The sequence below is a fragment of the Sus scrofa genome, chromosome 2 (genome assembly GCF_054392235.1).
Source record: "Sus scrofa isolate SSC_HxYL_T2T_F1_AM1 chromosome 2, Sscrofa_HxYL_maternal_Yorkshire_Landrace_v2.0, whole genome shotgun sequence".
Taxonomy (NCBI): domain Eukaryota; kingdom Metazoa; phylum Chordata; class Mammalia; order Artiodactyla; family Suidae; genus Sus; species Sus scrofa.
Genome location: NC_139384.1, coordinates 11,087,155 through 11,100,733, shown reverse-complemented (window position 1 = coordinate 11,100,733; position 13,579 = coordinate 11,087,155). Strand labels below are relative to the sequence as shown.

Genomic DNA, 13,579 nt, shown 5'->3' with positions numbered 1-13,579 from the left:
CTGAAAAGTTCTTGTCAGTTGTACCACTCCCAGACCCCCTCTTTGACCTCAGAAGACCTGGAAGCTGTATTTGCATTAACTCTTCCATGCGCCTTTTTTCTCAGATATCTGAAATGCTCCAACCAGTACCTCCTTTAGGTTTTTGCTCAAATACCACATTTGCAATGAGGCCTTCCCTACCAGCATCTGTTAAAAAGTCAACCTCACACTCCCTACTCTTATTTTATTGTCCACCTCAGCATTTTTCTTAGGTTACATACTACCTATTTCACTTACAGATCTTATTTATCATCCATCCGCTTGCTCTAGAATGCAAGTTCAACTGAGGTCAGGGATTTTCATTTATTTTCTTCACTGTTGTAATCCCAGTACCAAGAGCCATGTCAACACATGTAGGTACACATGTAGGTACCCTATAAATACCTCTTAGTTAGCAAAGCACAAACCCTAACTCATACCTGTTTCTAATAGTCCTCCTATGACTTTTTCAGTAGGGTCAGGGTGTAAAAAGAGTCTTTAAACGATATCTATGGTTCTCTCATTCATTATTTCATTCATTCATTCATTCATTTTGACTACTTGACAGACAGTGCTATTCACTGGTAATAGCTGATTGCCGGAGGCAGGGGCTGGTGGATAGGAAGGGATAAATCCCCATCACAGAGAGGTTGAGTCAGACAACATCTCTGCCCTCATAAAAATAACTGTCAGGATTCTAAATATGTGACTCATGGTTTTCACTTAATCAGGATAAAAGAAAAGAATAGTAACTAATCATAGTGGTAGATTACATTTGTATAACAACTTTGGTTTTCAGAGTTCTGTAGCATGCACCTGTGAATTGGTACCTGAGCAGGCATTACCTCCACTTCACAGAGTATACTGAAGACCAAAGAAATTAACTATGCTTCCCAGCGTGGTACCCACCACATCATGCAGAAGATTCTTAGTGGCAGGGAGCTTCCACAATGATGCTTCTTCAAAGGGGTGTCTCTGCAGAGTTAGCAGCCGGTGGGTGGTGTCAGGCACAACCTCTTCCCCTGTGCGTGCCCAGGTCCAAGGAGAGAGTAAGACGCTGACACAGACCGGAAAGGCTCAGCGAAGCTACGAGATCCTCCGGCACGGCGGGTGTCCGCGCGGGGCTCCTCGTGCAGCGCCGCCAGCAGCCGCGCTCTTGGCCACAACCGCAGCGTTGGAACCGCGCGAGAGGCAATGAGGGGCACAACCGAGGAAGCAGCTCCCACCCGGTTACCCGGGCTGGGAGGCCTTGAGCTGAGGGTGCCTCTCGCGGGATCACACCCCTCTGGCCCTGTGCTCAGGGCATGACGTGAGTGTAGGGAGCCTTGGCTGGGTTGCCATTTGGACTCAGACCTGGTCACGCTGAGATCAGAGGTTGCCAGGCCCTGGCACCCTGGGACTCCCTCGTCTTGACTGTCCCATTGTTGCTAGGAATGGTTTACTGGTAACCATAGTTGAGTCCAGAAGATCCATGCTCATCCTACGCATTTCAGCACCATTCAGGAGGCTAGGTGATTTACCAAACTTCACCTGGGAGAATCTTCCATCATTTCAAGTAAGTAAACATCAGGAGAGAGTTCACCTCTTGAGTTGTAGCACTGTTATAAACTAAGGCAGCCCCCAACTTCGGTTCAGTTTGAAACCACTGTTTGTTTCCTTTTTTCATCCCAATGCTCAAATCTTCATATGAGAGCCTCTTGAGTCTGGGTTTCAGCTATTTATCACCTTAAGGTGAGTCTCCAGGGTCCCTAAAGGGAATTTTGTATATTCTCATAGCTTAGACTTAAGTCATTCCATTCCAAATATACCATCCAAGTTTCAGCTTGCTCTTTAGGACAGTAGTAATAATAAGATAATCACGGTTACACTTGCTGCACAACTACCACATAATAAAAACTTTTTAGGAGTTCCCGTCGTGGCTCAGTGGTTAACGAATCTGACTAGCATCCATGAGGACACAGGTTTGATCCCTGGCCTCGCTCAGTGGGTTAAGGTTCCAGCATTGCCACGAGCTGTGGTGTAGGGTGGAGATACAGCTTGGACCCAAGTTGCTGTGGCTGTGGTGAAGGCCAGCAGCTGCAGCTCTGATTCAGCCCCTAGCCTGGGAATGTCCATATCCCATGTGTGTGCCCTCCCCCCCAGAAAAAGACAAAAACTTTTTAAATGATTTTCTCTTTAATTTTTAATCTCATGAATGGCATGAGCCCCTATACTAAGACCTGTCTCCTCAAATGCCATGAAATGAAAGCCAGTTCAATTATGTTTGCAGTTCCAGGAACATGTAGAAATTTGTGTTTATACAGATATTCAGCAACCATTGAGCTCCAGAAATGTGCCATAAGGAGTGCTTAAAGTTATAATTAAAAGATGAGTTGACACAAACATACCAAAAAATATGGAGGAACTAAAATTGATCAGAAATAGCTGGAGTGTGGCTTGAGAAATTAAGCTGCAAAAGAAACCAGAGGGCACATCGTGAAAGGCTGTCATATGTTTGGACACTATTTTGAAGGCAGTGGGGAGCCCCCGAAGCGATATCAAATTGAAAGGTTGCTGCTGAGATGAAAATGGGTGGAGGAGGGTGGTGGGGGGTGGTGCATGGATAGACTGAACGGGCAAGGAAAGGAATAATGAGACATCAGAGGAAAGAAGACCAAACTAGAGGCCTTTGCAATAGTCCAAGTAAAAACATGAAGCTGGCGTTCCCATTGTGGCTCAGTGGTTACCAACCCAATTAGTATCTATGAGGATGAGGGTTTGATCCCTGGCCCCACTCAGTGGGTTAAGGATCTGGCATTGGCGTGAGTTGTGGTGTAGCTCATAGACATAGCTCAGATCCCGTGTTGCTGTGGCTGTGGTGTAGGCTGGCATTTGACCCCTAGCCTGGAAACTTGCATGTGCCACAGGTGCAGCCCTAAAAAGCAAAAATAAATAAATAAAATAAAATAAAAATAAAAAATGAAGCCCATGTCAGCTCAGCTACTGATCTCTTAACTCTGTCACCCTCTTATAGCTCTGTACTTACCTACCCCTCGATACAGCAATAGATTTTGACTTTTGGCTTCTCTGTTTTGCTTGGTTGGTTGATTTGTTTGGGTTGGCTTGGCCTTGAGGGAGGAAAGGTAAAGGAGAGGAGCATATCCCCTAGGATTTCTTCCAGGAGTTTTGTGATTTCAGGTCTTATGTTTACATCTTTAATCCGTTTTTATTTTTGTCTGTGGTGTAAGATAAGGGTTCAATTTCATTATTTAACGTGAATATCCAGTTTCCCCAAAACCATATATTGAAGAGATTATCCCCCCTCAGTGCCTATTCTTGGTGCCTTTGTTGAATTCTGTTGACCATATATGCATGGGTTTATTTCTCAGCACCCTGATCTGTCCCATCAATCTATGTATCTGTTTTTATGCCAATTCCATAATGTTTTAATTGCTATAACTTTGTAATATAGTTTGATATCAGGAAGTATGATGCTCCCAGCTCTTCTTGTTTAATGTTGCCTTAGGTATTCAGAGATTTTTATCATTCCATACAAATTTTAGGATTTTTTTTTCTGTTTCTGTGAAAAATGTCATTGGAATTTTGATAGGAATTGCATTGAATCTATAGATGGCTTTGGTTATTAAGGAAATTATAAGAATATTAATTCTTCCAATCCATGAACACAGGATATCTTTTCACTTATTTGTGCCTTAAATTTCTTTCATCAATGTCTGGTAATTTTCAGTGCACAGATCTTTCACTTTCTTGATTAAATTTATTCTTAAGTATTTTTGGATGCTATTGTAAATGAGATGGTTTTATTTCTTTTTCAGATAGTTCATTGTTAGTATATAGAAACAAAATTAATTTTTGTACATTAATTTTGAATCCTGCAATTCATTTGTCATTTCTAACAGTTTCTTTAGGGGTTTCTGTATGTAAGAGCGTATCATTTACCAACAGACATGATTTCACATCTTCCTTCCTATTTGAATGTCTTTCCTTTCTTTTTCTTGCCTAATTACTCTGATTAGGGCTTCCAATATTATGCTAAATGGAAGTGACAAGAATAGGCACCCATATCTTATGCCTGACCTAAAAGTGTTCAGCTTTCCACTATTGAGTATGATGTTTGCTGTGTATTTGTCATATATGGGCTTTATTGCATTGAGAAGCATTCTTTCTACACCTGATTTGTTGAGAGTTATCATCATGAAAGGATGTTGTCAGAAGTTTTTTCTGTATCATTTAAGATGATTTTTTGTCCTTCACTTTATTAATGTGATGTGTCACATTTATTGATTTGCATATGTTGTACTATTCTTGCGTCCTAGAGATAAATCCTACTTGATCATGGTGTATGATTCTTTTAATGTGTTATTGAATTGTATGTGCTAACATTTTGTCAAAATTTTCTTTTGTTGTACTGTCCCTGTCTGGCTCTTAAAACAGTGTAATAATGGCCTCATAGAATGCATTTGGAAGTGTTCCCTCCTCTTCAATTTTTTTCTGAAGAATTTACAAGGAATTAGTATTCCCCTCTTTAGTAGAATTCACCAGTGAGGCTGTCTGGTCCTGGACTTTTTTGTTGGGAGGTTTTTAATTTCTTATGCAATATCCTTGCTCATTACTTATCTGTTAAGATTTTCTATTTCTTCATGATTCAGTTTTGGTAGGTGGTATGTTTCTAGGAATTTAGCCATTTCAGAATACCTGTCTCCTAGGATTATCGAGTTGTCCGTATAAATTATTATGTGCACAGAACTTAGGAGAGTACTTGGCAGAGTAAGCACTCAGTAAATTCTAGCTTCCCTTCTCTTTATATTTCCAAGGGTAACAGTAGTTTTAACAGTTTTAAATACTATTTTTAAACATACTAGAGTTGCAAATAATCTTATCAGACCCAAAGGAAATATGACATTCCTCAGGCTAAGCAAGTTTACAGTATAAGGATTGTCAGATCCATGAATTGTTGGTAGAGTCTTGGGACCCAGCTCTGCAGTACAAAAGTACGCATACCCAAGCATTGGTCATCAAATTGAGTTTTTGTAGACTGACCCTCAGTTCCATCACAAGACTTTTTACGTTCCTTTCATCTCACATGAATAAGGCTTTCAGTTTCACCTGGCGATCGTTGCGTACTTACTCCTTTGTTCCACCATTGCAATATATTGATCTGGTTAATTAGAATAACTGGAAACATGTGAACACCCTGTTAAACTTTCATCATAATATGCAGGATTATCTACAGATGTAGCATGTGTCATGTCCCTCATGTGGATCAGTCAAAGCATGTTACAGGGTCAAGACCAATATCAGGGAGTAGAGATGAATTCTCCTTCTGTGGAGTGAAGGGGGACAGCTCAAATGACAAGGTAACCTGTGAAGGTGTGTAACTCTAACAGGCAAAGGGTAAAGAATAATTACCCTTTTGGGGCAATAATTATGTGACCATAGCCACTTCTCTGAACAATCACCTACCAAGTAAGCCCCTGGAGAAGGCTATTAGCCACAACCTCTGGCAATCTTATAAGCTTAAGATGCAAAATACTGCCTTCTGTCCCAAGCTTTAAGAGTCAGCCATTATTCTGGAACACTGTGAAAATTCTCACTTGATGTATAACCTCTTACACTAACTTTAACAAAATAAAGAGGAATTTATTTTAAAGATGCAGGTGTGTCTCATAGGCAGGCCTAAAAAAGCAACTAGAATCAGAGAAATGAGGATGACCAGAACTTTTAGGGAGTACTCCCCTGTCATCTCTTTACCCTGGCTCTTCCTCCACTCTTCTTTCCATAAAGCGGAATACGGCAATGCTGTTTCTTCTTGTTTAAGAGATAAGCGCAGATTGGTACTGTAATGTCTTAGGGTTAAATACTGTGCGCTTCACTTTATTTTCACTTCACAATACTTCAGAGTTTTGGGGTTTTTTGGGTTTTTTTTTTTAATAAATTAAAGGTTTTTGGCAATCCTACATAGAACAAATCTATTGGTGCCATTTTTCCAGCAGCAGTTGCTCACTTCATGCCTCTATGTCACATTTTGGTAATTCTTGCAATATTTCAGACTTTTCATTAGTGCTGTATGTGTTATAGTGTTCTGTGATTGGTGATCTTTGATGGAACTATTGCAAAATGATTATGATTGGCTTCAAAATGATTAAGTCTTAGATGATGGTTAGCATTTTTAGCAATAAAGTACTTTTTTTTTTTTGTCTTTTTTTTTTTTTGCTATTTCTTGGGCCACTCCCGCGGCATATGGAGGTTCCCAGGCTAGGGGTCTAATCGGAGCTGTAGCCACAGGCCTATGCCAGAGCCACAGCAACGCGGGATCCGAGCCGCGTCTGCAACCTACACCACAGCTCACGGCAACACCAGATCATTAACCCACTGAGCAAGGGCAGGGACCGAACCCGCAACCTCATGGTTCCTAGTCGGATTCGTTAACCACGGCGCCACGATGGGAACTCCTAAAGTACTTTTTAATTAAAGTGTATGCACTTTTTAGACTGTGCTATTGCATACAATAGACTATGGTATAGCATAATCATAAATGCACTGGGAAACCAAAAAATTCATTTCGCGTTATTGCGATAATCTTGTTATTGTGGGGGCTCTGTAAAGAACCTGCAGTATCTCCAAGGCATGCCTGTAAAATTTCCTGGGAAGGGAATTATGATTGGCTCCGTTAAAGCCACATGCCCACATCTTGTCCAATCCACTGTGGGTAGATTGAGAGACATTCTTGTGAAGACCAAACAAGGAAATCAGAAACTCACACCTGAGTGAACACGGACATTTAGGGGAGCAGGTAATTCCTGGAAAAGTTAAAAATAAGAAGAGTGGGGCACCTACATCAAGTTATTCACTCAGTGTCATTTAGAGACTATGATGGAAGGGTCAAATCCAGGAAGTACCTCTTGGTAATTTTTAACAGGAAGTCATTAGCCGTGTAGCAGAGAATAACATCAGGGAATGGATGCAAAAATCTTCTCTCAAGGAAAGTAGTAGAAAGCCACAGGCTGCAGTATTAAATGGCTTATCTCAAAAGTAATTAGTATTATTTTTTTCTCTATATTTCTCTACAGAAAAGGAGTCCATTTATTCTCTGTAATTTCTATACCATATCTTAATCAAAATGGCAAGAAGATATCCTTTAAGAAAGGAGGCCAGAGCATTAGGGGTAAGGACTGAGGGCTACTTGGGTTAATAAATGACAAATGTTGCATCTTCCTAACATAAAAGGAAAGAGACATTGACCACATCTACAGTGAGCACCCCCTAAGGAAGGAAAGTTGACAAAAGTGTTCTGAGGTGGTGCTAATCAGGCTGGAGCTCATTGGACACAAATCATGGATCCACAAACCATTTCTGAATAGTTCAGTGTCATCACAACCTACCTAGTGTTCTAGCAAATATACTCTGAGATTGCTTATAAATCTCCTAAGCAATGAGAAGGTCCATTTTTCTGCCTTTTTTGGTAAACAGTTTGACGTAAGCTTATAGATCATAAATGTGGTGGTCCAGGAATGGGCCCCAAGCCAGAAGGGGCTACAGACAGTGGACCTCTGTAGCCTGTGGTCATTTGATAAAACCGAGCTTTCAGCATGCTCCCCATATATTCAGCTCACAGAGGTCATAATCTGTACCAACGTTCTCCCTCTCACCTCTCCTCAACCTTAGAATGCTACATCCTTTGGTATTAGCCACCAGTGTTTATAGGGGCTTGAAGCACATTTTGATGCAAGATTAAAATTTGCACTAGGAAAATGCCCAACATATCAAGTCTATGATTATCTTCAGCTGATTGGTACCTACTTGGCCCACTTGCAGAATGCAGGGCACACCTTAATGCAGCAAAGCCTCATATAGAGCAGAGTTGGGGGCTGGCGGTTTCTCTACCCCACCCCTCATCACCACGGTGTTTTAGGCCTGGATTGCTTGTTCCTGATCTCATTATCTGGCCAGGAGGGTGCTGATGGCAATGTGCGAGAAGGTGTAGTCCTGCCAGTGGCCGCCCCCTGACCTACCAGTAAGACCCATTACCTTAAGAGAATAAAGGTTTATTATGTTCTATTAGTTCCTCCTCCCACTAAATTCTCCTGGGTCCTTCACTGAACTCAGGGTAAGTCAGTGGATTCATAGCTGAAACTGAAGCATGTGGCATCAATGGACAAGTCCATCTGATCAAAGCCCAAATTGTCACCTGCCACATGGCAGGAAGATTTCACCAATTAATGCATGATTGTGTGTTGCCTTAGGGTCAAGGTAGTCTTTTTTTTTTTTTTTTTTTTTTTTTTAGGGCTGCACTTGCAGCGTATGGAAGTCCCCAGGCTAGAGGGTCGAATCAGAGCTGTAGTTGCCAGCCTGTACCACAGCCACAGCAACACCAGATCCGAGCCATGTCTGCAACCGACATTGCAGCTCACAGCAATGCAGATCCCTGACCCAGTGAGAGGGCCAGGGAATGAACCCACATCCCTGTGGATACTAGTCGGATTCGTTTCTACTGTGCCACAACAGGAACTCCCGGTCAAGGTAATATTTAAGGGAGAGGAGTATCATCACCTGATACCACTTCTTGACTTTCTATGGTAGTTAATCTAATGTGGGCCACAGGGTGCTCAGATATTTTGGGTGTTTCTGTGAGGGTGTTTGGGGGATGGGATTAACAAATCAGTGAACTTTGAGTAAGATTGTTCACCTTCCATAATTTGAGTAGACCTCACCCCATCAGTTGAAGGCCTGACTAGAACAAAAGAGTGACCTTCCCCACCTGCTCCAGGGACTGCAGGCACCTCATCACTAATGTGTGAATATGGCTGTACGCCAGCAGGAAAATAAGCCCAGGCTCCTGAGAGTTACAGAAAACCAGGAGTCGGAGTTCCTATTGTGGGTCAGCGGTAATGAACCTAACTAGTATCCATGTGGATGCGGGTTCGATCCCTGGCCTCACACAGTGGATTGAGGATCCATTGTTGCCGTGAGCTGTGGTGTAGTTCTGGCATTGCTGTGGCTGTGGTGTAGGCCAGCAGCTGTAGCTCTCTAGCTTGAGAACTTCCATATGCCGAGGGTGTTTAGCCCTAAAAAACAACAACAAAAAAAACAGGAGTTATCAGAGAGCATTCCTCGTGAACAAAGCCTAGGGATCTGTGCCAGTCTGTAGTTACAAAGGTCAGCACAGGGTGTGGGAGTGGATAGAGCAAAGGGAAACCCACATCCAAATCCCAGACAAGAGAGGATGAGAGAAAGGAGGCAGGCCCAAAAGTAACAAGGGAGGTGGCCTCATAGAACCAACCCCAGGAAGGAGGCAGGTGTCAAGGTAGAGCCTGAGACATCCCCAGAGCCAACAGGTCTCCTTTTTGTGTGTCTTCCTGAACCAAACAAATAGAGCTCTGGCTTTTAGTTAACTAGAACCAACTAGAAAATTAAATACTAATTTTGGAGTTTCCTTTGTGGCTCAGCAGTTAACAAACCCGACTAGGATCCATGAGGTTGTAGGTTTGATCCCTGGCCTCTCTCAGTGAGTTAAAGATACAGTGTTGCCCTGAGCTATGGTGTATGTCACAGACACAGCTCAGATCTGATGTTGCTGTGGCTGTGGCATAGCCTGGCAGCTGTAGCTCCAATTCGACCCCTAGCCTAGAAACTTGCATATGCCTTGGGTGCGGCCCTAAAAAGCAAAAAAAAAAAAAAAAATGTATTAATGATCTCTGAAGATTCCTCTAAGACAAAAACAAATACTCCCTTTTTAATTACATATGGAGACCCCCACCACCCCATTGTGCCCCCTTTTCCTTATACACCTTGGTTCCTCCCTGACACATAATTCTTTCATCACTGCTCCAAAAACACCAGGGTAAGCTGGACATGCCATGACGTTTGAGTCGCTCGAATTGTATTTGTCTGTGATAAACTTGACTTAAGTAATGATGATGGCTCTCTCTTCTCACAGGCTGTGCAGATAATTCTTGCCTTGATTCACTGTGCCCTGGGGATTCTCTGTGATCGTTTGTTTCTCAAAGAGGAGAATATACAAAATACTGGTTTTATACCTGTGTTGGTTATACTCGGGTACATATTTTGGTCCTCACTGTTTGTGAGTAAACCATGGTATATTTTACTTCATTTTTTTCTCATGTATCAAGTGACTTATATTGAGATTGAGCAATGAACTAAAGATCCAGTCTCTGGGAGTTCTCCTGTGGCACAGCAAGTTAAGGACCTGGTGTTGTCACGGCAGCGGCTCAGGTTGCTGCTCTGACACAGGTTCAAACCCTGGCACAGGAATTTCCACATGCTGGGGTGTGGCCAAAAAAAAAAAAAAAGAAAAGACCCAATCTCTGACCTAAAGAATTCATTTTCCTGTGGAAACAGCCTTAACGAAATGGAGGGTAGGATGGGGTTGGGGGTGGAGAGCATATACTTAGGAAAAGCCTTTTATTTTTGTTACATGTTTGATAAAGGAAGAGGATGGGGCATGCATGCATAAAAGATATTAAAAGAATATGCTTGAGGAATAATGAAGGAAGTAGCTGTTTGGATAACTATGAGACTTTTCTTTGGCAGAGTGAAAATTCAAAGGCCTGAGTTTAATGATTTGTAGTAATTTTTAGAGAGGTCACATAGGAAAGAGAAAGGAAGAGGCATGGAATAGAGGGGGAATTAAACAGGTTTCAAAAGTGGATGTTTTTGGGAGTTCCTACTGTGGCTCAGTGAGTTACGAACCTGACTAGTATCCATTACGATGTGGGTTCAATCCCTGACCTTGCTCAGTGGGTTAAGGATCCCATTTTGCCATGAACTGTGGTATAGGTCACAGACATAGCTTGGATCAGGTATTGCTGTGGCTGTGGTGTAGGCCAGCAGCTGTAGCTCCAATTCGACACCTAGCCTGGGAACTTCCATATGCAATGGATGTGGCCCTAAAAAGCAAAAAAAAAAAAAAAAAAGGTGGATGTAAGAAAGGATGTTTTAATAATTCCATAGACATAGGGGCCAAGGTCCCCACCAGAGACATGCCCAGTTAATTACAAGCCACCGTACTCAGAGAAGCCCAAAGCTATGGCCTCCCATAAGCTATGTTTAGCTCATAGTTACAACCAGTCCAGAAGCAATTTATCAATCAGGGGTCATTTTATTCACAAGTGATGTGGCCTAGTAACACAAATGAATATTCCGATTATATCAACTTTCCAACTGAACAGAGCTAGAAAGTTGACCCAAGGCCAGATGTCTCCTTAGAGGAGAATGGATTTTATTAACCCTTTACCAACTTTTTTGCACTCTTCAACCAAAAACAGGGCTTTGGAAGTGAGGATCTGAATGTACCCAGCCCTGTACTTTGTGAAAAGGACTCTGAAACACATGTCTAGGGTAATTTTACCTTGAGGAGGGCCTGGTAAAAGTGCTCTGGATGAGAGATGTTTCCTCAGAGGCTCTCCTTTAGCACCAGTCCTCAAAGGGAGGGCATTTGCCAACACTGAGAACTTTCTGGAAAGGGCCAAATTTTATAAAGAGAAATGCTCTAAACTGAAATGATATAGTGAATCACTCAACACAAGGCATCTAGAAAGGATCTTAGGCCCAAGATGTAGAAGAGAAGTAGAAATTAGCCACAAATAGTAATTATTTAGTTTTATATCTACTGTGCATGTGGCATCATCCAAAAACGTTTCTGGTCCATTTTATAGAATTGCCACAGCAACCCCATGAGATAGCTCTTATTGATTCCAATTTGACAAATGAGGAAACCAAGATTTAGAAAGCATAAGTCACTTCTACAGAGTAAAAGCCTAAGTCATCTTTTGTTAGTGCTGTGAGCAGATGGAAAGTAGGTATAAGATATGCCACTGAAGGGGGGGGGGATTCATGATATACCAGAAACAACAGTCCTTGGAACATGATATGTAGAAGTCAACCTCTAACTCTTCAGAGCAGATGCTTTCTGAAACTATTTTCTATTGAAGAGATCTTTTTTTCTAGGGCATGACGGGGGAATTGTTGTCACAAATGAGAGCCACCCCACTGGCCACCAGAGGTTGCTTTCTAATAATTAAGGTCATGAGCTTAGTAAATGAAAATCAAGACAAGTGAAGCATCCATTTTACGAGGAAGCATTGTTTGTCATAAAACCTTTGTGAGATCCCTCAGCCCCATCACCCACACAAAAGTTTCTTTAATGACCAGAGGCTTTAAAATATCTTTTTATCTTTATAACAGATGAGTATAAATAGTAACTCCATTTCTTAGAAAGTCTTCTACTGGTCACCAAAGAACTGAAACATGTAGTAAAACTGCCTTCTTCAAATTCAATGATACATTAAATCTCAAGGATGCTACTGGCATTAGGAAAAGTATGTTTAGGGGTCCATCAACAGGAAAGGGTGTTTACAAATGCCTGTTTCTACCCTCTCCCCCCCCCCAGTTCATCATCTCAGGATCTGTCACCATGGGAGCCCAGAAGAAACCCATACGGTATAAGGTATGTTGGAATGTTTGGAGCAAAAATGCCAAATGTAAAAGGATTGCCTGGCACAAACTGAGAAGAAATTACTGATTCTGAGCCAACTTTTCTGGGGGGGAAATACTTTTCCAAATGTTTGGATAGGAAAAAAAAAAAAAGACTTGTTTTCTAAGAATGCACTCCAGGGCATCTTTTCTTGAACTGGTGTTGAGGAGGGTGCAGTGTGAGGAGTGGGCTGTGTAAGGTGTCGTATGTGGGGGTCTTGAAGGGATAGATCATTTCAAGCTACGTAGAGGGGTATATATAAAACCAAACACAGCTCTGACCTGGAAGTGAAAGCGGTGGGAAGGGCATAAGACAAAATGATGTTTGAAAAGAGAATTGCCTTCAGCAAACCCAGGTCTAGAGAATAATATTAGAAAACAGATCAGATGCCATTAAAATACATCCAACAAAGGATAGTCACTTTCTCCTGTAGAGCCTCCTCTACTGTGGGTTAGCATCACAGGTCTGGCGGTGGATTGTCAAATTGGCTGCCTGAACTTGGGAGATAACTTGACCCCGTGCTTCACTCTCCTCATCTGAAAAAAAAAAAAAAAGTGACCTACCTCCTAGGATTGTTGTGAGGATTAAATGGGTAAATAAGCATAAAGGACAGTTATAAACAGCATGTAAATGTGACCCAGATGTGATCTGATGTTGTTTTCCCCAGGAGAAATAAGTACAGTTGACCTCAAAGCCCATGAAGACCCCTTGTGATTTTGCAAATCCCTGGAACTGACGTTCTCATCATTCAGTTTCTATATTTGCTTATAACTGTCCCAGTTTTTCTCATAACATCCAAGAAAAGAGGTGTAGGTCACTTTGGGTCCTTGACTGATTTACACAAGAACTTACCGCAAATGTTTGGTGTTTTACTGGAGGAATGATGAGAAAGGGTTGTGACTGTAATTTCCAAGTCTAGCCATGATCTGGCTCCTCTTGTAATTCTCCCCCCAACCCCCAATATCACTCTGCTTTCTCTCCTCCCTTTGCCCTCTTCTCACTTACCCCAAGGAGCAAAGTAAACTCCTTTGCTCATGCACGGTCGTTCTCTTTCCTTCTCTAGAAGCA

The 13,579-nt window shown here is 41.9% G+C and overlaps 1 protein-coding gene across 3 annotated transcripts in view; it reads left to right on the top strand.

Annotated features, from left to right (window-relative positions):
- Window positions 1-1,182: 1,182 nt before the first annotated feature.
- The window catches only part of LOC146405093 (membrane-spanning 4-domains subfamily A member 12-like), a 28,626-nt gene continuing 16,229 nt past the window's right edge, over window positions 1,183-13,579 (top strand). The window contains exons 1-5 of one of the 3 annotated variants that reach the window (XM_085011005.1): window positions 1,186-1,327; window positions 1,450-1,573; window positions 7,089-7,183; window positions 9,956-10,099; window positions 12,428-12,484. In XM_085011005.1, coding sequence (XP_084867131.1) covers window positions 7,139-7,183; window positions 9,956-10,099; window positions 12,428-12,484 — 246 coding nt within the window. In that variant the 5' untranslated portion in view covers window positions 1,186-1,327; window positions 1,450-1,573; window positions 7,089-7,138. Of the gene's footprint in view, window positions 1,574-7,088; window positions 7,184-9,955; window positions 10,100-12,427; window positions 12,485-13,579 lie in introns of all 3 variants that reach the window. The other 2 variants (XM_085011004.1, XM_085011006.1) reach the window with 2 other exon arrangements.